The sequence below is a fragment of the Conger conger genome, chromosome 11, assembly GCF_963514075.1.
Source record: "Conger conger chromosome 11, fConCon1.1, whole genome shotgun sequence".
Classification (NCBI taxonomy): Eukaryota; Metazoa; Chordata; class Actinopteri; order Anguilliformes; family Congridae; genus Conger; species Conger conger.
Window position 1 is genome coordinate 9634437 of NC_083770.1, and position 25102 is coordinate 9659538.

At 41.8% G+C, this 25102-nt stretch overlaps 3 protein-coding genes and 2 non-coding genes across 6 annotated transcripts in view; 3 read left to right on the forward strand and 2 right to left on the reverse strand.

Annotated features, from left to right (window-relative positions):
- loxhd1b (lipoxygenase homology PLAT domains 1b) overlaps positions 1-3201 on the reverse strand; it is a 51228-nt gene extending 48027 nt beyond the window's left edge. Inside the window, exon 1 of the mRNA XM_061260532.1 lies at positions 2421-3201. Within this exon, the coding sequence (XP_061116516.1) occupies positions 2421-3201 (781 nt within the window). The remainder of the gene's footprint in view (positions 1-2420) is intronic.
- A 7516-nt stretch (positions 3202-10717) lies between these two features.
- On the reverse strand, positions 10718-20360 carry LOC133141106 (alpha-2,8-sialyltransferase 8E-like). Its single transcript, XM_061261508.1, has 7 exons — positions 19902-20360; positions 17532-17624; positions 16486-16572; positions 15958-16102; positions 14688-14800; positions 13761-13853; positions 10718-13054 (listed from the first exon to the last, which is right to left on the reverse strand). The coding sequence occupies exons 1-7, from the start codon at positions 20027-20029 to the stop codon at positions 12592-12594; spliced, it is 1122 nt and encodes a 373-aa protein (XP_061117492.1). The 5' UTR covers positions 20030-20360; the 3' UTR covers positions 10718-12591.
- An 11-nt stretch (positions 20361-20371) lies between these two features.
- LOC133141108 (large ribosomal subunit protein eL37) lies at positions 20372-24833 on the forward strand. Of its 2 annotated transcripts, none has more exons than XM_061261509.1 (5): positions 20372-20415; positions 21927-22023; positions 22864-22999; positions 23303-23387; positions 24577-24833. In XM_061261509.1, exons 1-5 carry the CDS (start codon positions 20387-20389, stop codon positions 24644-24646), a joined length of 417 nt encoding a protein of 138 aa, XP_061117493.1. In that variant the 5' UTR covers positions 20372-20386; the 3' UTR covers positions 24647-24833. The 2 variants fall into 2 exon arrangements, with proteins under 2 accessions (XP_061117493.1, XP_061117494.1); XM_061261510.1 differs by lacking the exon at positions 20372-20415 and adding an exon at positions 21762-21796.
- Positions 22702-22781, forward strand: LOC133141360 (small nucleolar RNA SNORD72). The gene has a single exon (XR_009710084.1). It is a non-coding gene; the product is annotated as a small nucleolar RNA SNORD72 (small nucleolar RNA).
- Positions 24111-24192, forward strand: LOC133141361 (small nucleolar RNA SNORD72). Its single transcript, XR_009710085.1, has one exon. It is a non-coding gene; the product is annotated as a small nucleolar RNA SNORD72 (small nucleolar RNA).
- Positions 24834-25102: the final 269 nt, after the last annotated feature.

Genomic DNA, 25102 nt, shown 5'->3' on the forward strand with positions numbered 1-25102 from the left:
ACTGCCCCCCTGCGGACATCCGCACACCATCCTGTACCCCAGATCACAATTTTCGTTGTAGACTGCTTTGACAACATGGTCATATTATGCCTGAAAAGAACCTTGAATTATAGAGTATAGAAATAAGGGCAGAGATAGAGGGAAAGAGGGTGATAGAAAAAGGAAAGACAGGGAGAGAGGTAGAGTTTAATTTGAGGCACAGGAAAAAGAGAAAATGAGATGCAAAGATTCATGTTAAGGACAAGTAAACTGATAATCCCAAGTTTCATTCAGCAGCTGTAGTCGCGAAGATCTCCCTGAAGAAGGTAATACTGCATCATTTCTGCACTATTTTTTGTTTAACTAATATATTCAGCATGAATGCATTGGTTTTGTATTTTGAGAGGTTAGAAATCCAATTCCAGTTGGAAACCTAGGCTATTGCTCATATTCTATTATAAAATGGATTTGTTGTTCAAGATCATTCATAGCTTCCTTCACAAACTGGATAATCTTACAATCTATCATATAATTCGATACCCCTTTAAATTACAGCCCGCTAATTACACAGAAATTACTTGGTAATGACAAATAATTACAGTCAAAATACTGCAGTATTACAGTAATTGCAGAGTAATTACTGGAAATTAAATACAGAGTAATGACTGGTCATTACTAATTACCAGTAATTACTTCATATTTCCTGTGTTCCAGCTTCTTTTACTTGCATATTGAACACTAATTGCCAGTCATTACTCTGTAATTACAGTCATTACAAAGTAATCACCAGCCATTACTTTGTCATTACAAGTCATTACTTCCATGTTACCAAGTAATTACTCTTGAATTACAGTCATTACCAAGTACATTATTTTAATTTTAGCTCTTTTTATTTGTATTATAGTGCTTTATATGATAATACTTACTCAGTGTACAATAATTATTTCAATGAATGGCCTACAAATGTTCCTTAATAAATTGATTTGCTAATATCATCTAACAAGGCAAAACACAATGGGCCTCATTTCCTTACTTTTCAAAACTGCATAAGCCCCTACTTTCGCTGTAAATAAAATTAAAACTTAAGTTACAATATAATCATTATATTGCTTGAATTTATTTATTCATAGTAAATTAGGTATGAATTATCCAAATGCCCGGAGGCTTAAGCATATTGTTTTGGTTTCCAGGAGGGCCCACCCCCCAGGTGCTATTGATGGAGAACATTGTGTAAAGTAGATTCAGTGGTTTGCTACCTTGCCTGTTAAAGTTATACACTGGGACACAGGCTTCTTTGAATGGCATGAAAAAATGGAGGCACGCAGTAGACCACATTGTCTACAGTCTTCCATTGCTGAGACTAAGCTCCCTTAACTGCTGCTGGTATGAGCTGAACATAGCGGAACATGCAGTCATCTCTCATATACCACATAGCTAAGGCTTCTATAGCCATTTTCGGAACTTAATTAAATTATCATCTCACAAGTAATAGATACCAGCGAATAAACAGATTTCACAAACACCCCAGTTAATTCCTGAGATCTCAAAGAGATTTCCACATCCCCTCCTATCCTATGACCAGGCGTGTTTTCAGCAAGTATCCATAAATACTGTAATAATAATAAACTGTTTTTAAACATCTTGTTTATCTGATGTCTTGGCCATAAGCTCTGAAGCTGGCTCTCTCAATCTTGCCTAGATGGTTGAAATGACTGAATTAATGCAGATAAAACTGCTAAGTTAGCAGGATTCTATTTTTCATAATTTAAAAAAGAAATGTTTTTCAGGCATGCTTGGCCAGTTTTAAAACCCCTCATAAGGTCACAAAATGCATGATTTAGATTTGAATACATACTTCTTCGCATACTATACAGTACACCATTAATACTCATACTAGTAATAGTTTTGTTTTTTTGTGTTAGAAACAGAAACTGATAGAATGCACATAATGATAGAATGATAGAACAAGGGAAACACTTATTTGGACTTGAAACCTCTCAAAATTCAGTTTTCTTCAAAACAAAAGCAGAGAATCAAAGCCTTTCCATATAATACGCAAAAACCCCACTGCATTCACAACGAGTTTCTTTAGCACTGATAGCATCGATTATCGGGCATCATTTTGTACTACCTACTTGAGAAAAACATTACCAGTGAACTAAACTAGTTTATGCTTTGTCAACTTTAGAAAAAAAAAAAAAAAACTCTGGTATGACCTATAAACAGTCAATTATTGATATGCAACTTAACATCATGACTCACCATTTCCATCTACTCAAAAATAATGAGGCTTGCATGACAACAACAAAACATAATTCTGCTCCACTAAATAAATAGATGCTATCGAAACCAAAACAGGCTTAATTGTGTGCTACTCATATGAAACACTAGACTCATCCAGCATATCCTGGTACGGGGGAACTAAATCACTGAGACCATACCTTTCTTCTTGTGGTACTCATCCTCATATCCCTCTGTCGTTTCCACATAATTCTTCAGCTCGTTCTCATAGATTTCTACGTAGTTCTCTTGCTTTGTTTTGGACTTCTTGCCTTTACCTTTCTTGTTGTCCTCTTCGCTGTCTTTTTTACCCTTCTTTCCCTTTTTCTTTTTGTCGCTGTCCTCCTCCTCTTCCTCCGGGACCTCCTCCTCATCCGACTCCTTCTTGGACTTTTTGCCCTTCTTGTCTTTGGCCATGATGTCCTCCTGGTTTCTCTCAGTAGATGACTTTTTCTTCCTGATCTTTTTGGTGATCTGGTTCACTTCTTCATCATCCTCATCTCTCTCCTTCTTGTGCCTAGTCTTGGAGTCATTTCTGTTGCGCTGTTTCTGGCTATCTGAGTCTTCACTAGACACCTCATCATACTCTCCTTCCTCCTCTTCTGAGTTTTTCTTATTTTTTCCCTTTAGCTTCCCATTGGCATCCCCTTTTCTTTTTTTCTTGGGTTCAGGGGTCTCTGGCTCTGAGTCTTCTCCCGAGTCTTTCTTCTTCTTCTTCTTCTTCTCCTTTAGCTTCCTGTCAGTATCCTCCTTTTTTCTGCTTCCTTTCTCGTTGTATTCTTGTGTCTCCGATTCAGAGTCTTCCTCTCTGGAGTTCCTCTTCTTCTTCTCTTTGGCAACTGATTTGCTCCTGCGCTTGGGTTTCGACCGAGGCTCATCCACATCATCATCCGCCTCTTCGGTTTCCTCTGTCCTTGTGGTTTTTTTCTTTTTCGAGGGCATGTTTTATTCATTCGGCGCCCGGTAACTTTAACCGATTTCCTTGATTCGGGATGAAACGCAATTAATCTGACCTGTGACGCCAGGGCAACCTGCCACCCATGAGGAGTCAACAGGCGCGCGTGGGACACTGGGTACTGGCTTGGCACTACAAGCGGTCGCTGACACTCACCTCCCCAAGCTACTCACTGCAGGCTCATGAAAAATTACTGCTGCATCCTGAGTCATGTGACCAGAAGAGAAAGCCAAGTGAAAAATGAGACTTTCAGGGAAAACTTTATCTTAAAGTCTGTGGAGCCGTACATTATTTAAAGCTTGGGGGTCACCTTACAGACAGGGATGTCTTACATGCACTTTAGCACTAGCAGAGGTGATGGCAGAAGGCTTAGACTTGACAAGACAACACACAATGTCTGTATAAACTGTTGTCATGTCGATGTAAGGGGGATCTGGTAATACTATTCTCTCTCTCCCCGCTCACTGTGTATCATCAAATATTTTCATGTCTGCCTGTTTTTTTTTCTTATTTGTCAGCCTCACAATGGCTTCATTGACTGTCACTGGCACAACTATGGGACTCATTTTGACAAACACAAATAACAGACTCCAAAGGCAATCAAATAGGTCAACAAACTGAAAGCTTTCTTATACCTGCACTAAGGAAGCAATTGAGTACACCTGACTCATCAGAAACAGCTGAGAAGCTGAAGGGAATGTATAAAAGGGGATGTAATTCCAACATGAATCATATTAGTGAAACAAATGTTACTTTTGACATTCATTTCATTTTTGACATTTGATTTTAGCATTTTCGTGAGGTTACTGACACAACATTCAAATGTTTTTTAGTGTTTCTGTAACATTCTCATCTGAGCCAGTGAGCTGGGCTAGGAAGTGATTTGTACCCACAGAGTCTGGTCACATCTTAAAATTCTGGCCCATCGACATTTGAGCGGAACTAGAAGAAAACCAAAAAACGGGAGCAACATTTTTTGAGGCGAAATGGGCAAAATAATCTTGTGTTGGTCGTAGCCTGTGTTGAAACTCCAGCCCATTGCCTGGTGAATACACTACTAGCTACATTTCCTCTCCAAGGAATCGCCACCTTAACGTGGTGGAGGGGTTTGTGTGTCCCGGTGATCCTGGGAGCTATGTTGTCAGGGGCACTAGCTAGCCCCCAGTAGGGTCTCCCAAGGCAAATTTGTCCTGGGGGAGGGGCCAGACTAAGAGCGATTCAAGGACTCCATGATACGGTCACATGAGAACCCAGTTACCTCGTCTGGAAAAGGGAAACTGGGGCCCCCTTCTGGAGCCAGACCCGGGAGGGGAGCTCGTCGGCGTGCGTCTGGCACAGCCCGAATTGGTCACGTGGGGCCACCGCCCTGTGGGATCACCACCTGCAGGGGTCGGCATCGGAGTCGGGTGCTTTGCCCAACGGGCAGTAGGCAAAGGCAGGGATCCGGGCGTGCTGATCCTCGGGGTCACAGACTAGTTCTGGGTACGTGGAACATAACCTCTTTGGTGGGGAAGGAACCGGAGCTAGTGCGTGAGGCAGAGCGGTACCAACTAAATATAGTTGGGCTCACCTCTACGCACAGCACTGGTTCCGGAACCAAACTCCTGGAGAGGGGCTGGACTCTGTTCTTTTCTGGAGTTTCTCAGGGTGAGAGGTGCCGGGCGGGTGTGGGGATACTCACAAGCCACCGGCTGAGTGGGCCATGTTCAAAGCCTCCATTACAGAAGCGACAAGCAGGCGCTGTGGCCAGAAGGTCATCGGTGCCTGTCGGGGCGGCAACCCAAGAACCCGCTGGTGGACACCAGTGGTGAGGGACACCGTCAAACTGAAGCCTTTCGGGCTTGGCTGGCCCAGGGGTCCCCTGAAGCAGCAGACAGGTACCGGGTGGCCAGAAGGGCCGCGGCTTCGGCAGTCGCTGAATCAAAAACCCGGGTATGGGAGGAGTTCGGGGAGGCTATGGAGAAGGACTTTCGGTTGGCCTCGAGGAAGTTCTGGCAAACCAACCAACGACAGCAGGGCTTGTCTCGGGCTGTTTTCAGCACGGGAGGAGAACTGCTGATCCGGACTGGGGATGTTGTCGGGCGGTGGAAAGAGCACTTCGAGGAGCTCCTGAACCCGAACAACACGTCCTCTGTGGAAGAGGCAGAGCCCGAAGACTCGGGGCAGTCTGCACCTATATCCCTGGCGGAAGTTGCTGAGGTAGTCAAAAAGCTCCTCAGCGGCAAGTCGCCAGGTGTGGATGAGATTCGCCCTGAGATGCTGAAGGTTCTGGACATTGTTGGGCTGCCTTGGCTGACACGCCTCTTCAGTGTCGCGTGGAGGTCGAGGACAGTACCTGCAGAGTGGCAGACTGGGGTGCTGGTCCCCATTTTCAAGAAGGGGGACCGGAGGGTGTGCTCCAATTATCGGGGTATCACACTCCTCAGCCTCCCCGGGAAAGCTTACTCTAGGGTGCTGGAAAGGAGGCTCTGACCGATGGTCAAACCTTGGATTCAGGAGGAGCAGTGTTATCTGCCGGAAAATGGTTGCTCTCTCTGGGTTGGGAACGAGTCATTGCCCCAAGTGAAGGAGTTCAAGTATCTCGGGGTCTTGTTCACGAGTGAGGGTAGAAGGGAGCGTGAGATTGACAGGCAGATCGGTGCATTACATTTTTTACATTATTGGCATTTGGCAGACGCTCTTATCCAGAGCGATGTACAACAAAGTGCATATCCATAACCAGGGATAAGTTCGCTGAAAGACCCTAGAGGGAAGTACAATTTGAACTGCTACCTGTACAACAAAGGTAAGGACGAGGGCCAATTTTTTTTTTATTTTTTTTTCTTTTAAACAAGAAACAAACAAACAGAGCAAAAGTGACCAAAGTTAACTATCAAAACACTGCTTACCTAGCCAACTAAAAAATACCGATACACAAAGCAAGTCACAGAGACAACAATTAAGGTTCACAGGGAGGTAGGGAGGGATGGGGAGAGGTGCTGCTTGAAGAGGTGTGTCTTCAGCTTGCGTTTGAAGGTGGGGAGAGATTCTACAGTTCTGACCTCAATGGGGAGTTTGTTCCACCACCGTGGAGCCAGAACAGACAGCAGTCGTGAGCGTGAGGCGGAGGTTCGGAGAGGGGGAGGTGCCAAGCGGCCTGTGGAGGCTGAACAAAGAGGTCTGGCAGGGGTGTAGGGTCTGATGATTTTTTGTAGATAAGCTGGGGAAGACCCCTTAACTGCTTGGAAGGCTAGCACCAATGTTTTGAATTTGATGCGAGCCATGACAGGCAGCCAGTGGAGGGTAGTAAGCAGGGGGGTGACGTGCGAGTATTTGGGAAGGTTGAAGACCAGACGAGCTGCTGCATTCTGGATAAGTTGGAGGGGTCTGATGGCGGATGCTGGGAGGCCAGCCAAGAGGGAATTGCAGTAGTCCAGGCGGGACAGAACCATCGCTTGGACCAGGAGCTGGGTCAAGTAGGGGGTGAGAAAGGGGCGGATTCTCCGTATGTTGTATAGGAAGAACCTGCAAGACCGGGTCACCGCCGCAATGTTCTCGGAAAGGGACAGTCTGCTGTCCATCACCACGCCGAGGTTCCTTGCATTGGATGACGGCGTGAGTGTGGTATCCCCGAGGGAAATGGAGAGATCCAGATGGGGAGAGGTATTAGCAGGGATGAATATCATTTCAGTCTTGCCTGGGTTGAGCTTTAGATGGTGGTTGTCAATCCAGCTTTGGATGTCCCTCAGGCAAGCAGAGATACGGGCTGAAACCTGCGTATCAGACGGCGGGAACGAGACAAAGAGTTGGGTATCGTCCACGTAGCAGTGATAGGATAGCCCATGTGCTGTGATCACAGGGCCAAGGGAGCGAGTGTAAAGAGAAAAAAGAAGCGGTTCAGCGTCAGCAGTAATGCGGGCGTTGCACCGGACCGCTGTGGTGAAGAGGGTCGATTTACCGGTCGATCTACATCCCAACCCTCACCTATGGTCACGAGCTTTGGGTAGTGACCGAAAGAACGAGATCGCATATACAAGCGGCCAAAATGAGCTTCCTCCGTAGGGTGGCCGGGCTCAGCCTTAGAGATAGGACATCCGGAGGGAGCTTTGAGTAGAGCCACTGCTCCTTCGTGTCGAAAGGAGCCAATTGAGGTGGTTCGGCTATCTGATCAGGATGCCTCCTGGGTGCCTCCCTTTGGAGGTTTTCTGGGCTTGTCCAACTGGGCACAGACCCCGAGGTAGACCCAGAACCCGCTGGAGAGATTATATATCTCTCCTGGCCTGGGAACGCCTCTGGATCTGGAATGCGTTGCTGGGGAGAGGGACGCCTGGAATACCCAGCTTAGCTTACTGCCACCGTGACCCGACTCCGGATAAGCGGCTGATAATGGAATAATGCTTCATCAGAGAGCTGGCCTAGTTAGCCACATTAGCTAACTACTTAGGCTACATGTTAGAATTTCTTCTGCCTGCCTACTGCAACAATTGAAAATAAATTGTACATATATATATATATATATATATATATATATATATAACTTGTAGTACTTTGACTACATCACATTAGCCTGAAACGGGGGAACATGACTTTGGAGTGATGTGGAGAACTATAAGCGTATGGTCCCTGGTTTTTGATGTTGAGAGACTGCCATCTCCAGTTACTGAAGAATGTCCGCACTCCTTCCGGTCTTGGTTGCCATCTCGTAAAATAGGCTTTCTACTGTCTACCTTTTCACCTCCATAGAACTATGTTCAGTTCATTTTGTTTATCAAAGTTTTTTATCACATATTCCTTTTAGTTTCTGTTTACCTTTTGAAGCGCGATTGTCCTATTTGAGTAGTTTCTGATCTTGCCGCATGTTTCCATTTTTCATTTGCTCTGGTATTTTGCAGTGCGTTTCTTCTCTTGCACCACGTATTTGCTTTAGCTTTTCCACGAGTTTTGAAATTTGCATCGTTTCCTGATTTGGAAGGCATTTCCTAAAATGTGTATGCTTTTGTTTTTTAAGCGGCCTGTAGCATAGTGGTTAACCTACATGACTGGGACATGCAAGGTTGGTGGTTTGATCCCCGGTGTAGCCACAATAAGATCTGCACAGCCGTTGGGCCCTTGAGCAAGGCCCTTAACTCTGCATTGCTCCGGGAGAGGATTGTCTCCTGCTTAGTCTAATCAACTGTACGTCGCTCTGGATAAGAGCGTCTGCCAAATGCCATTAATGTAATGTAATTTAAGTGCTATCGTCGTTGTGGGCCACCGTACTATTGGCACAGACACACAATCCATAAAGCATTCACAAATAATCACCTGATGTCAGTCTAGTTTAAGTGGAACAAAACAGAAAAAACAGCACACCCTGCGAAGAGAAAGAACTAGATCATCCCTCTTCCAGGAAATTAACTTCGGTAAATGAGCAAAGGGAGATTTGAGCAGAACATCAGTACTCCTGTAGTACGGTTGCCTTTTCCGGGTTTAGATGTTAAAATCAGCAGTTCATGCCGAGAGACAGGCTTTAGCACATCGCCACCTGCTGTTACATTAATGTCATAACACCCAGATCTGTTCAGAGAAAACATCTGATACAATAATAATGTAATAATGTTGCACGCCTTTTGTTGTTACCTTGATTATTTAATCAAGTAAGGTCAATAGTTTAATATAGCAACAATAATAACTGATTGAGCTCATTCTGTGAGGGAGCAGGGGCGGGAGACCAAGAGCGACCGGGAAGGGATCACAAAGTTACCAACGATAAGTTGGAAAATAACAGAAAAAGGGCACAAAACTCGCCGGCGATCCGCCAACCGAAAATACCGCGGCAGAAACAAGAAACAAAACTAGGGAAGGTTCTGAAGAGCCAACCAACCCAAAGGAAAACAAGAAAAGACCCTAAACTTGTCTATTTCTAACTGAAATAAATTCAGTATAGGAACAGCTCTCTCTCTCTCTCTCTCTCTCTCTCCATCCATCCATACTGTTTGGATGGATACTATTTTTTTATTTGCCTCTATTCTCCATAATCTTAGATTTGTAATCAAACAGTTCACAGCTAGTCACAGCACAGTAGCATGCCTTTCAGTAGCGTGGGTGGAAAGAGGATGAGGCTGGCCAGGATGAGAGAGGCTGGGATAGGCTCCAGCTCCCCCAGGAATAAGTGGTTTCGAAAATGGAAGAGTTGCAAAGACTGGCCAGTGCCTTGCAAGTTCAGAGATGATAACTCAAGACTACCATTGAGATGTATTATATACCATGCATTGTTCAAAAAGTTAAATGTCTTTATGCATGGCTGTATATTTTCTCAGCAGGATGACTTTCCCCTGGCCAACAGGAAGGCCTGATAGTGTTTGTAATATTAAAATAAATGGTAATACTTTTTATGACTGGTTTGTCAAAGAGCTACATAACTCCTTCACAAGCAGAGCTTGGACACTCAAGCATTGACACATGCTTATGTCAATGATGAAGTTGTTTGTTCTGTCACCATTATTATTATTAATAATAATAACAATAATAATAATAATAATAATAATAATAATAATAATAATAATAATAATAATAATAATAATAATAATAATAATAATAATAGGGCGGCACGGATGGTGCAGTGGGTAGCACTGCCGCCTCACAGCAAGGAGGTCCTGGGTTCGAATCCCCGTCGGCCGGGGCCTCTCTGTGCGGAGTTTGCATGTTCTCCCCGTGTCTGCGTGGGTTTCCTCCGGGTACTCTGGTTTCCTCCCACAGTCCAAAGACATGCATGTTAGGCTGATTGGAGAGTCTAAATTGCCCGTAGGTATGAGTGAATGGTGTGTGTGCCCTGTGATGGACTGGCGACCCGTCCAGGGTGTATTCCTGCCTTTCGCCCAATGTATGCTGGGATAGGCTCCAGCCCCCCTGCGACCCTGTTCAGGATAAGCGGGTTCAGATAATGGATGGATGGATGGATAATAATAATAATAGGTGCAGTGGGTAGCACTGCCGCCTCACAGCAAGGAGGTCCTGGGTTAGAATCCCGGTTGGCCGGGGCCTCTCTTTGTGGAGTTTGCATGTTCTCCCCGTGTTTGCGTGGGTTTCCTCCGGGTACTCCGGTTTCCTCCCACAGTTCAAAGACATGCAGGTTAGACTGATTGGTGAGTCTAAATTACCCATGGGTATGAGTTTGTGAATGAATGGTGTGTGTGCCCTGTGATGGACTGGCGACCTGTCCAGGGTGTATTCCTGCCTTTCGCCCAATGTATGCTGGGACCCCCCTGCGACCCTGTTCAGGATAAGCGGATTAAGATAATGGATGGATGGATGGATGGATGGATGGATGGATAATAATAATAATAATATCGATAAACATCTTAATATTGAAAACTCCTATTGATATTCATGGTAAATATATTGCTTATATATTATATATTAGCTGAGTTTGCTTCAGTAGTAAGCTACAGACACTGCAGTGCATTCTAATTTCTGGGACTGCAGATACTGTCAGTGTGGATGTAGCAACCTGAAAAATAACCATTAGAAGCATTCAATAAGAGCGATGATACACTGCACTTTATTTTTAAAACAAAGTTAAACAGTATTCGAAAATTAATTATTAAAATAATTGAATAGAAAAGAATGTAACATATCTTGTAAAAAATTATTTTATTTGGAGATATTATATTTCTGTAGAATAACCAAGATGTTTATTTGGCAGATGCAACAAATAGGCAGTAGTTCAATTACCAAAGCACATCCAGGCTATTTGCATATGTTTTATAAACAGCATATAAACATACAGACTTGATATACTTCATATACTTGATGAATAAACAGACAAATATACATACTGTATGTTGGCACAACTGTTTTAGGGACCAAAACATTCCTGTTCATGAAATTAGTATAAATAAATACATTAAAAAAATAAGCAAACTTTGTGGAATGATCATCTCTTACCTATAACTCACTGAATTACAGGAGAACACCTGAGAGCATAACTATTCAACCAGAAATCTACTCTTCTCCAGTTACCTCTCCACACAGAAAGTGCACGTAAAACAATTGTTCAACAATTCATCAGGAACATATTTCTACTGTTTATCACATAACAAAATGACAGTTAGAATATGCATTTTGATACAATTTCTTGGCAACAGAAGACTAATCACTAGTCACAGAAACAGATTACTCCTGGTTGAATTCTGTGTCATTGCAGGTTGCAGATTTTCGGCAAATTAATTTTCCCGCCAGAATTCCACATTTCCCCGTAGAATTTGGAACTGCTTTTGCAATGCATGATTTTTATCTACCTTAAATAGAGGAGGCATGGCCGTTTCTCTCGTGTCAGTATGTTTTCTGTAGACACATGTTCAGTTGGTGACACTCAAACCACTGTAATGTAGCTGACCCATCTAGGCCTATTATTCTCTGTAAGTGTTAGCTTGACCCCGCTTATTTACGACAATACAATCATTACAGAATTTTATTCCAGAAGTTCTACTTCCAATTTCAAAAGAAAGATGCATCTTTGCTTTTGGATAAACACAGAAACATCATGTGCGCTACCTAGCTACAGTCAGTGGTCATCTGGGAATATCCAGCAAAGCTGCCAGTTATGGACATTAGAGAAAATTACTAAAGAATCCACAGGTTTATTAACAAGCACCTTGAAGAACAAGACTGAAGCTGAGAGACTGACAGCAAGTAGCTAGATAATGTTTTTATACTGTATATACCTAATTTTAGTGTCATATTACATTAATTATAAATAATAAAATTGCTTTATGTTTTCATATTGGTGAAAAGATATTACTACAGCAATAGCTGTAGGTATAGCTTTTCTACCCATATTACCTAGTTATCTGGAGATACAAGATATTGCTACTATATACATGTGATATATTATGCTCAAATGGTGAATGAATGAAGCTTTAACTTACTAAGTTCTTGCATTGCCATGGTGTTTACACATTATTTAAAAACAGAATATTTCATATGTGATTGCAAATTATTAATTTTAATTAAACAAATAAAAGAAATATGAACAGAATACCTCCAGGAGTAAATTATCAAAAGTTGTCAATAAGCATTGATAGTAGACATATCACAAAAGCAGCATTCCGGTTGTAATGCATAACACAGTTATATAACAAGAATGTGCCATTGTTTTATTGCTTTTTGTACAGGAAACATAGGTTTTTACAAACCTATGCTACCATCAACATAAAATACAGGTGAACAGGTGAAACTTTACCAAAGGAACCCCTTTTCCCTTTCTTTGGAAGCTGTGCAAAAAAACACATTCGTTCCAAAACCCCCCCCAAAACAAACGCACGTCAAATCAAAACATCTCGGTTGAACCTAAATCACAACAGATCTGAACAGATCCAAAATGAATTCCCGAGTCAGCGGCCGTCTGGCGACGGCCATCACCTGCAGGGGTTGGTGTGGACGTTCAGGATCCCTCTGCTGTGGAGGTGCAGGAAGGTGAAGATCTCGCTGGGCATGGCGTGGAACCCCGGCCGGGGCTTGATGTTGTCGTAGTAATGGTGCATGATGAAGATTCCGGAAGGGTTCATGGAGAAGGCCCAGAAGCCATAGAGGTGCACCTCCTCGCAGAGCTCCAGGGCGGCGGAGGCCAGCATGACGCCGCTGGTCAGCCTCTTGGCCCGCACGCCCTGCAGGGCCCAGAAACGCTGCACGCTCAGCAGGTACTGCGGGTTGAAGAAGTACACGTCCCTGCGCGAGCCGAAGTCGTCCATCATGTACTTGACGCGGAAGGAGACGTCGGTGTTGTGCGTGTTGTAGAAGGCCGGCAGCACCACCGAGCTGTTCTTGTAGGTCTGGAGCACCTGGAAGAAGGGCTTCCTCCACCTCTCCAGCTTCTGGAATCTCCCGTCGGGACACAACCAGTTACAATCGGTTAGTGTCAGAGAATGTAAAACCTTTGAGCTGCACCTGGCCTTTGTACATACACTTTATTAGGTATTTATTAGACTTAATTTTTACTTAGTCTTCTGCTGCAGTAGCCTATCGACTTTTGACACGTTGTGTGTTCAGAGATGCTCTTCTGAATACCACTGTTGTAATGTGTGGTTATTTGCGTTACTGTCACCTTCCTGTCAGCTTTGACCAGCCTGGCCATTCTCCCTTGACCTCTCTCATCAACAAGGCATTTCCGTCCACAGAACTGCTGCTCACTGGATGTTTTTTGTTTTTCGCACCATTCTAAGAGTAAACTCGAGAGGATTCTGGTCTGGCACCAACAATCGTGCTAATAGATAATCGCATGAATAAGTCGGTGTACAGATGTTCCAAATAAAGTGCTCAGTGTGTGTATAGCTTGCCTTATCAAAACTGGTCTTAATTACCATATGACTTCAGTTCATCTTACTTCTTCCATAAATGCAGCTCTGTGGTCACACACTCTCTCACCCTGCAGTTTAATTTAGATCTTTTTAAATACCTGCATGATTATGACATTAAAAATGGCAGATTAATTGGCATACTAGCTTTATACTGGGCACTGAGCGCAGAATAATGTCAAACATTACATCGCTATCTATGAGAGCATAAAAGAGGCCTAAGCTTATATTACCTTTCTATGATAATACTCGGATTTACAGTCACCATATCGGTCTTGGAACCCACATCCACAACATACTTTTCAGAGATGGGAGGAATGTTACACCTTTGAATTGAAACAAAAAATACAGTTAAAATATGATAAATGCGAGCACATTTACAATTGCAATTAATTCAAAGAAGGACATAGCAATGCAGTGTTTTCTGGAATTGGCAAAACAACCTAACAGGAACTATCCACAGACCCACTGTTTTTTCCACAATTTGGAATCGTATTGCCAAACCTCCAATCAAATCTCCATCTGCACAAACAGGAAGATCCTTTCATGTGCAGCTCAACAGGATGACTTATGGGCACCCCATCAACTAGGGATCACTGGTGCATGATGGGAAGCTGTCCTTCCAGCTGGACTAAACTGTCCTATTGTTAAAGACAAGCTGAAACGGATGTTGTTAGAGCAGCACTAGTCCACGATGTGACATATACAAGAGTGAAACGTATCTTTCAGGGCATTATTGAAGTCGATTTGACTGATTTCAAATGAGGAGGGGGACATAATGAGGATGCTCGCCACTGTGAAAATGATATTGATCGCAGGGGAACAGAAAATTGACAGACATATCACAATGATGTGAAATATCGTAAAATCTCCTTTTCCAGGAGGTGGATGAAAAAAAAAACTTTGGTGTGAAAATACAGTTTTATCCATTTTTTTGGAATGTATACTTTAAGACATATTCGTATGGTTATGAAGAATTGACTACATTGAGGAAAAAGTTCATTTTTATTTAACCATTTCTTTACTGTAAGCGACACAAGAGCAAATTCTGTAGCCCACCCATTCACTTCAGCTGTGCCTTAATATGATGAGCCAGCCAGCAGTCATAAGTGACTGAGTCCTAACTTGACTGAAGAATTAGCTTAATCTGCAGTGATTACCTAAATACGAAATCTGCAGAATCAATCTCTTTCCCACACTTGCTATTCTTGATGATTCCTCCATTGCCGACCACTGCGCATTTCCTGAACTGGGACCTGGTGTGTGGCATGTCCTTCAGGAGAGAGAAGAGTAACGTTAGTTATGTCAATGAAGCATAGCATAATTGGCTGAGATAAATGATTCCAAAATTGGTTAAACATTTTTTTAATTGAGCCCAAGTTAAGGATAAATGCTGGTTTTATCCATGCTAACTTGACTTAGAATCAGGACAGTTTTGTCAATGCTAATGCATGCAGCCACGCAGCATTTCTTTTTCAGCACTGAAAACTGAATTTGACATTACCCTGTATAGGCTGCAACTGCAGTCTGCTCAAAGGAGCTATCAGCTGCAGTGGAGCTCGAGTGGAAGTGTTCATATCTCCCCAGGGCTAACTAAAAGCACACACCTAGCACAAAGAATGAACTCCCCCAATGTAGAGGCCTATTTGCGCTGTCAATCAAAAACAGGCATGTTCCCAACTGACTCAGCGTTAACCCTGATTAAAAGCTTGATTATATAAATCAATAACACAAAACCCCCTTGTGGTAAATGCTGTAGGTTTACTCCTTACTCTTTAATAAATAAGTCAGTTTATTGCAGGCGTGTAGCAATCAGAACAGAAATGCATTCCAACCACAAAGCTGAATAATACAACCCTCACTAATTAAATACAAGCCTTGAAGTGGAAAGCCCTTTTTTAAAGGGTAGAATGGTCTATATTCACAAATCGAAATGCCCCTCAGCATAATTCACAATAATGACTGCAATATTCTGTTCTTTTTTTAATGTTAATGTATCGTAATAACGTATCAATGTATCAACCTCACAACATGACAGGACAGGACAGAAGTAATAATAATCAGCTATATTACGAATGTGAACACTGGAGAGCCCTAAATAGTTTACAATTTAGTAGGCTAATACAATGTGTAATCCTAAAGGTTCAGCTGCTCTAAATAGAGTAAAACAAAACATTTTGTTCTCCTGCATTAATTAAGTACTAAAATCTGTAGAGAAATTTAGATCCACATTTAAGATCACTTTTTAAGATATATCACAATTCATCCTCTGAAAATGACCATCCAGGGGTGTCCACTCTATAACGAAAAGGGCCGGTGTGGGTGCATTATATATACCGCCACACAGGATAATCTCATCCAAATCATATCATACAACTGCACAAAAACTGATGTAACAGACAGCTGGAGCAACATAGCCCGCAGACTCACGTTTGGGAACATCTTGAAAATCTCTGAGGTGATGGGCAGGGTGCTGCTGGTGTCCACCTCGTATCTCAGTTTGGTCCCGGAGGGCGTGTTCTTCTTGGTGGTGAAGAGGAACGAGGGAGCGTTGCAGCAGCGGGACAGTAAATTTCTGCAAGAGAGGCAAAGCGGAAACTGCAATATAAGACAACACTCCCCTCAGTGCTGGGCACAGCTAGGAGACTCAGCAATGAGCAATTATGTACATTTCTGCAGGCTCTGTTGTTGGAGGGCAATACCCAATGCAACACGTGCACTTTATTCAGATTTGGGAATTACGTAGGTATGCATGTATGTAGGAAGGTATGTTTGCACGGTAAAGTGTATTTGAATGACTAATGTTTTGTTGGTGTTTTCAACAATGTACATGTATGTATCTTTGTCTGACGGGCTGCACTAAGACTAATTCCTCTGAACTGGCAATAAAGTCTTGTATTGTACTGTAATTTAACCTGAGTTAGTTGCTGGAGGCCGCCGATAATCACAAGCGCTCACCTGAAGGCATTGGCTTCGGACTTACTCTGTTCCCATCTGCACATTTGCAGGCTCCTCCATCGATCAAAGAGATCGGTTGTCTTGATCCTGGAGGGAGCAGTGAGAATGAGCAGTGAAGACATAGTGGGCATACATACACATCAAACACAGCGAAAAGTGAGGTTAAATTTCATTTAAAAGTTAATTTAACTCACAGAACAACTGGAACTAGATGTATAGCTAAAACCGAACAGAGTTGAATTAGCTCAGAACAGTTCCGACTGTCATGTCAGCTAAATGTGCAATATCAGTTGTGCTGTCATTACGGGAAGCTTCAGACGTAAATAAACAATGAGGTGCCAACGAGTATTTATATTGGCAGTCCACAGTTTTCTCCATAGCATAAGAGACACTTCACTACGGCCTCAACTCTGGATACACACTACAAGATTACGTTTACAACACTGTTTCAAATTATCACTATGGGTGACTGTACCACTGGCTGCACGCTGTAATAAATATGGAAAGCAGCAAGCCACTTACTTAATGAAAATAATGAAAATACGTGTGTGCCTTGACCCTCTGGGACATACATCTCTTTTAATGACAGCCATTGCATAAATCTGGCTACTGTGACAGAATGAAGAAGAAGGATTTCTAAATAGTACCTTGCTGAAGACCAGTACCGTTTACAAACATTACATAAACCTTGAGAGGAACACTTTTAAATTAAAATGAAAGCTAACAAAAGGAGAACATAAGTTAAAGGATGAATGAAGAACACAATCAGGGACACATAAACCAATCCATACAGCAGGGAGAAATAAAAAACACCTTGCACAATACAGTAAATGGCTTTTTGACAACATGAAGGGCGGATGTATGGATCACCGACTGAGAAACTGATGTCTGTGTTGTGAAAGGTAACAGGTCTGCCTTTAAAGGTGGCTTTGAGTTGCGATGATTAGTTTTTGATTAGTTTCGTCAGGTGGAACACATCAAATACTTGGACCGGCTGGGGGTACTAGAGGAGAGCTTTGGGAACCACTGTTCTAGAGGATACTCACATGGAGAGGACCTTCACGCCCATAATATCCTGCCTGAGTTTCTTGCACGTGGTGCAGTTGAATTCATAAGGGCTGTCATGTGGCTCAAAATACCTGCAGAGAATGCATTGAGTCTTAATGTATGCAGCTGTTCATTCGACATCCAGCTTTTAAATCCAAAACATCCTATTGGTATTCAAAGCAAAGAGTATATATACACTCAGTGAGCATTTTGTTAGGTAGACCAGTACACAAATACATGCAAATATTTAATCAGCCAATTATGTGGCATAATGACCGTATCTCAGAATCTGTTGATTTCCTGTGATTTTCACGCAAAACAGTCCCTAGAGTTTGCAGAGAATGGTGCGAAAAACAAAAAATATCCAGTGAGCAGCAGTTCTGAGGGAAAAAATGCAGTGGCTGTTTTGTCTGGTGTTCGCAACCACAAGCTCTCTCAATGTTTCAAACTACCTATTTCCACTATCAGAAACATTATTAGAAAATGGAAGATAAATGGAACAGATGAAGTCAAGGCGAGGTCTGGAAGACCAAGAAAGATTTCAGATAGAATGGCCCGAGATCAGGTGAGAAATGCTGAGATGAAAACCCACACATCACTGCAACAAAAAAGATTTGCCAGAAAGAATGACCTCAACACAACACATCAGAAGTACGCAAAAGAAAATATAGAGAAGCCTGAAGCCTTTTGGAACAATGTGGTTTGGATTGACAAAAACTACATTTTTGGCCACCACCAAAAAAGGTATGTTTGGAGACCAAAGGGTGAAGCCTTTGTAGAGAAGAATGGTAAATGGTAGGCATTTATATAGCGCCTTTATCCAAAGTGCTGTACAATTGATGCTTCTCATTCACCCATTCGTACACACACTCACACACCAACGGCGATTGGCTGGCATGCAAGGTGCCGACCAGCTCGTGAGGAGCATATGGGGGTTAGGTGTCTTGCTCAGGGACACTGCCCGGGCGGGGGATCGAACCGGCAAGCCTCCGACTGCCAGACGACTGTTCTTACTGCCTGAGCCATGTCGCCCCCGAACACCTTGCCAATTGTGAAGCACAGAGGTGGATCCATTATGCTTTGGCCTTGTGTGGCAGCTGGGGGCACAGGAAATATTGTGCGAGTGGAAGTAAGAAGAATGGATTCCACCAAATATCCACCAAGAAATTCTAGAGGCTAATGTTCAAAGGTCAGTCCAGACATTGAAGTTGAAGAGAGGTTGGATAGTCCAGCAAACAGTGATCCAAAGCATACCTCAAAATCAACCATGAATTACCTCCAGGAAAGACAGATGAAAGTTTTTTAATATTATTGAAAATCTGTGGAGAGATCTCAAACATGCTGTACAAGCAAGGAGGCCGGGACAAATGGGGGGAAAATCCAAAAGCGAGAATTGAAAGACTTAACTGGCTACAGGAAGCGTTTACAAGCTGTTACTGTACAGTTGCCCGGGGAAGCGTTACAAACTAACATACTAACTGACAGGTTCCTTTTCTTTTTCCTTGTTTTATTATTGTTAAAGTGAAGAACTAATGTTTACAATAGCTGGTTGTTTCCGTCATTATTCTGAATTGTTTCTCTTGAATCTGAATATGGTTCAACCTGGTTCATGTGATTATATCATTTTACAATGTGTCACCTAAATTGAAAATGTGTATAGAATGCCTGGAACAAAGAAACAGAGCTTACATACAACATATCTGTTCTGAAATAATTGCAACCCATCTTATCTGGCATTGCATTGGACTCAGGAGATATTAAAAATAATCATGAATATTAATGATAGGCCTGCAACACATGTCAACAGGAAACCATAAAATCACATTAATGATTCTTTGCTGAATTTGGTTCCTATTTACAGGTGCCTCACTATCGACAGTTTTCCACAGATATAAAACCATGAATACAATTATTTATGTTAAACTTGAGTAAGAAAGAAAATGGCACCTGAGTTGCAGTCATGAAAGCCCGCAGAGTAGGCAATTAACTAATTCAATAAAATTGAATACATACGAGAGATATGTGATAAAAGGCTACATTCAGTGGCATTATTATGCAAACATTCAAAAGCAATAAATGATAAATGCAAAGAGAATGTCCCATAAGAATAACCTTTATGAATGCTAACTTTAAGAAACGTTCTAACTTGCCATGTCATGAAGCATTTTATTCCAATATAAGATGCATGACCTCAACCAAGGAGGTTTAGGGTACATAAGCTATATTCAGCATCCTCCTTTCATAAACCAACGTGATCCATTTATATACGTACATAACAGTACACTACGGACTGTTGTAGCCTACATTGGCTAATTGTGCAGTAATTATTTGGCTTGTCGCCGATAAAAGATACACGTCAAAACGCTTACCGTTTAATGTTGGTTTTTCCGTAAAGAATCTGCTGTAACAGAGAGACCAATCCAAAAACACAAATGAACATAAAACAAATAGATTTATTTCCGAGCAGATCTCTGCCCGAAGGGTCGTAAGTTCCCATTCTGTAGCGTAGCCAGGGTGCGACGTTTTGTGAAGACCAACCTACTAAATACGGATTTCTTGTGCGTTTGCCCTGGGAATAATTCTGAAGGGCATAGCCTTTATTCTATATGAAATATCTCACACTTCAACAGCAATGGCAAGACGTGTCTCGTCTTCTCGGCAATATATCCGTTTTGTCATAAGAAGCTGATATTGTCCTAAATGTAAAATTATGAAACATCTATGCTTGAAACGTATTCTTGAAAATTCCTCTTTACGTCCCTGACATCTATACTAACGGCATGTGCGGGCATCCCTGAAGAGACTAGCGTCGGCAGTCCGCTCGTCTACTAGGCTGGCTCATCACTACCACAATATGCTACTTGATGTGTGGTATCTTGTTGGGTTAAAAAAAAAAAAAAAAACTACAAACATACGTCTCCTTTAAGAATAAATAGATTATGTGTAGATTGGATTCGCTATAGCCTACATATGCTAGCCTAATCATTTATAATGTTTGGTCAATGAACCCGAGACCAGTCGGTTGGAATTGCAAGGTCACTTTTTATCCTTGAAGGTTATAGGCTATTCAGGTTTCGCTCCTGTGTTTATTATAGTAAGAACTGATTTCTAGGCCTACGGATAATGTTATGTTGTGATTATTGCGCCACTTACACATAACACACACGCATGTAATTCTTAATTATTTATGCAGATAACTTTCCATGACAAAATGTTGATGTTTCTGTTGGCACACTCTTTCCAGGCGTTCTTTTTTCAGTGACATTTTCCAAAAGGAAATGTTCTTCTAGTTGCCGACTGCCACCACAGGCAGAAGTTAACCTTTCAGGCATTGCTACAATGTGATTAATTGAACCAAATTGTATTGCATGCTCATATTTTAATGTTGGCTGGGACTATTGCATGCATCATATCCTGTGTAATCATTCATTGTATTTTACTAAACTGAGGCATCACAGCTAGTCTCAGTGAGAGAAGTATTGTATGCATTGTATAGTATGTGTTATTAATTGACTAAATGCAGCTCTACCCAACTTTATAATGTTAACATATTTTAACATGCTTTTTTGGGGGGGGGAAATATTCTGAATGTGACCAAATATAAGGGGTATAAATAAAATAAACCAGACCGGTCTCAGCATATAGACACGCAACACGGAGAGAAACACTTGAGCTGGGAAACAATATCTCCTGCAAGCTTTGTCTCAATTCACGTAAACAACATTGTTGTTTTAGTGAAAAGGTGATCAGATAACAGAGCCCCTGTATTTGAGTGCATGAGCAGCCACTGCAGAGAAGAAGGGAAAGAAGGAAGAGTATGGGTGGACTGGAGATGCGGAGTATTTCACAATGGACACTTCAGTCTTACGGATAGACTTGCGGATACTAGGCTACCTTATACTATCATTCCTTTTTGAGGAAAAGTGCATGAGATGAACAGTGTGCATTCCTAAATAGATTATGGGCAATACTGCCCTTTTTTATAATTAATCTATTATCCTCCATAGTAGTTAAACAGCATGAATTAATTAATTAATGAACAACAAACAAATTGGAATAATTAATTGGACAGATTAACTTATTTCTGCATGTCATTTTGTTGGAAGGTGGCTTTTAATCAGTTTACCCCAATAATTTGTGCGACAGTTGCAACACAACACCAGCTGATTAAAGTATATGGTGTTACACATAAAACAGAATATATTGCCTAGTTTGTATGCTCCATAAATTCTGCAGAAATTACAATGTTTTGCAACTTAGCAAGGTAAATGGTTTTAAAAGTTTGACATTTTTATTACGTGAAATCTTACAGCTTATTTATCTTTCTGTATAATAGTTTATTATCCATTTTCTAGCAGTAGGCCTATATGGCATAATATTCTTATTTTTCTCAGTTTCGGACGCCATTTCTGTACGGCACCGGAAGACCTTACTTATTGCAACACCACACTCTCTTCCGGTCTCTATCGTGTCCGCTTCAGGAGGAAGATGGTGAGTTTTTGAATGCTGCCAAACCAAAATCTTGAATCATCTATTATATCTGGTTTTCAATGCCATCGGCAGTATAACAGTTAGTAAGCCCGAAGCATCCTTTAATTATATACCCCGATATTGACAATGATCAAGTGAATTTCTTTTTAAATTAATCCCAAAGACGCACTGTTCCATCCTAGTCCATTCAAAACACAGGTAAACTGGCGTGTTCGCTAAATGCAGAATTTAGCTAGCACGCTTCTTCGCATAATTGCGAATTATGTTATTTATGTATAGTGTTTTTTATTTTTTTAAAACGAATACCACGAATATTATCTATATAAGTTGGCGTTCTTGAATGCTAGCTAGCTAGCTACATTAGCATTTAGTAATGAACGTAAACACGCTGCAAGTTAACGTTTCTGTCTAAATGACATTAAAGATTGAAAATGGTAATCATATTTAACACGTTATTAGTAATGTGTTAAATATACAGGTACCGAGGTGTAACTGCTTGTACATTTTCCAAGACCGCTCGCCCGCAATAGACTAGGTAGCAACTTAACATTACTTGGAAGTTGTTTAGCTAAGACGAAATGCTTTTGGTAACTGGCATGGAAAGTACTTCAGTAATGTATCGTTGCTTGCACCCCATCAATGCACTTTCAGCACAGCAACTGCTAGTCGCTTTTAAGGGTCTTGTCAATGATGTAACAAATACAAATGTCTGAACATATGAATTCTATTGATTCAAAGTTTTTTTCCTGAGATAAGACCCTATCTTGCGAAACTTGGCAAGCTGTTCCACGAGGAACGATTTCGATGGCATGGTTCTGATGTGGTCTAATTTGTGTTTAGACGAAAGGAACGTCATCCTTTGGAAAGCGTCGGAATAAGACGCACACACTGTGCCGTCGGTGTGGCTCCAAGGCGTACCACCTTCAGAAGTCAACCTGTGGGAAGTGTGGATACCCCTCCAAACGCAAGAGAAAGTGTGAGTTGAAATAATAAATGTGTATAATGTCATGTAATGTGAAGGCAACTGCAGTCTAAATTGGCTTTGAAGCACATACTGTCTAAGTACAGTTGGTTTTGTGTAATTGAGCAAATTTCTGAGAGGGCTTGGGGAACCCTATTCAAAATGTTGCTCCTTTTAAATGGAAAAGTTGCATCAAATCGATTTTGATTGCAAAGCTCACAGTAATTCTCAGTCTGTCTCGATGGGAAGTGTAAATTGCCGGGTCAGTAGCCTTTGATTTCACTCATACTAACTGTCTCTTATTGTTCCCATTTCCAGACAATTGGAGTGCCAAGGCCAAGAGGCGTAGCACCACTGGAACGGGGCGCATGAGGCACCTGAAGGTTGTCTACCGCAGATTCAGGTAAGCACAAACCTCTCATTTGTAGAAAGTGATGCCACAGAGTCGCTTGGTTACAGTAGTGACTTGATCACAGAATTGAGGTCTCTGCTGAAAAAGCAATTTGCACCTGCCCCTGGAGCAATGTGGGGTTAAGGGCCCAATAGCTATGCAAGTCTCATCATTGGCTACACAAGCTTGAACCACCGACTAGGCCACAGGCTAGAAGTGACCTAAAAGTGTTCAGTTGATTGTCTTATGTTTTGTTTCACTGTGCTTGTGATTTACATCTACATGTAGATAAACTTAGTTTTCTTTTTTTGAAAAGTGCAAACTGCAGTCATTGGAATAATCATTTCACTCTAGCTCATCTCCTTTAAAGATGATGCCCTAACAGTTTTTCTGAAAGTACATCACACCACAGTGGTTTGGGTTGTGCATTGCGAAAATCTGTCAGCAATATAAGTTGCCGTACTTGTATGCTAGCTAGCTACATTAGCTTTTAGTAGCTAATCAAAGTAAACACACTGCAAGTTAATGTTTCTATCTAAATTACATTAGAGTAAAAATGGTAATCATATTGAACATGTTATTAGTTGTGCTCGCCAGCAATAGGCTAGGTAGCCAATTTAGAAGTTGCATGCACATCTAGCTAAATGCCTGGCCTGGAAATGTTAATTCAGTGATGTTTTGTTGCTTGCTACCCATCAATGCATTTGACACAGCAGCTGCTAGTCACCTTTAAGGGTCTTGTCAATGATGTTAAAATTACAAATGTCTGAACATATGAATTCTATTGATTCAAAGTTTTTTTTTCCTGAGATAAGACCCTAAGGCTGTTCCAGGCTGTTCAACAAAGAACAGTGTTGATGGCATGGTTCTGATACCATCTAATTTGTGTTTAGGCAAAGGGAACGCGTTTATGTATTTATGCACTGTCCATTGCTGAAGAGTCTAAGCATAGGAAGTCCTGGGTCACAATTGTTTTCAATATTTGCAGCAGGTGATCACGAAGCAATAACTTCCAGAAATCTTGTTAAAAGAATTGTCAAGCTGTGTATCATTCCCTGAAATATGTCCAGACATGATCACTTCAAATAATAAACTTAAGTTGTTCTTTGTTTACAAATCCTCCTTGTCTGACACTAGGAACATGTTCTACATTGTTGAATGCAAGGTGCGATTCTGAAGCCTCCTGTGTTTTTTCTTTCAGAAATGGGTTCCGTGAAGGAACAACGCCCAAGCCGAAAAGAGCAGCAGTGGCGGCCTCCAGCTCTTCTTAGGCTGGCTTTAAAATAAACGTGCGATTAAAAGTGAACTTGGTGTGCACGTAATTGGTTTCAAGTGTTATGGAAATCTGACACCCTGCAGGAGAGGAATAAACCTGATGCAAATTCTGTGACACCCAACTGGGCCGGAGTGTACATTCCTCAATTGTTGCATATTTGCTAAATAAAGCAGTGCGTTTTACACTTTGTTTCCATCAGCCTCACTCAGCTATGCATGACACATGCCATGAGTTTTTGTGGAAAGGTTTCTTACCTTTTATGAGCTTATTGTCAGGCAGATTTTAGCCTTTAAAGTTTGTCACTGAGGCATGGCCTTTGTTAATTTATGGTTAAAGATGATGGGAAAAGTTTAAACCATCAGACTTCATGTGATGTGGCTAAAAACAATGCACTGGACTTAAGTGCTTGTGTGTGTGTGTGTGTGTGTGTGTGTGTGCGCGCGCGCGCGCG

What these genes read in the sequence shown, in the direction of transcription:
- LOC133141108 (XM_061261509.1), top strand. Translation starts at nt 20,387, where the DNA reads ATGCTACTTGATGTGTGGTATCTTGTTGG. An exon ending in CTCCAAACGCAAGAGAAAGT is followed by an intron (nt 23,000 to 23,302) that starts GTGAGTTGAAAT and finishes TCCCATTTCCAG; the next exon opens with ACAATTGGAGTGCCAAGGCC. An exon ending in GTTGTCTACCGCAGATTCAG is followed by an intron (nt 23,388 to 24,576) that starts GTAAGCACAAAC and finishes TTTTTCTTTCAG; the next exon opens with AAATGGGTTCCGTGAAGGAA.
- LOC133141106 (XM_061261508.1), bottom strand. Translation starts at nt 20,029, where the DNA reads ATGGGAACTTACGACCCTTCGGGCAGAGATCTGCTCGGAAATAAATCT. An exon ending in GGAAAAACCAACATTAAACG is followed by an intron (nt 17,625 to 19,901) that starts GTAAGCGTTTTG and finishes CATTCTCTGCAG; the next exon opens with GTATTTTGAGCCACATGACA. An exon ending in TTTTCAAGATGTTCCCAAAC is followed by an intron (nt 14,801 to 15,957) that starts GTGAGTCTGCGG and finishes TCTCTCCTGAAG; the next exon opens with GACATGCCACACACCAGGTC.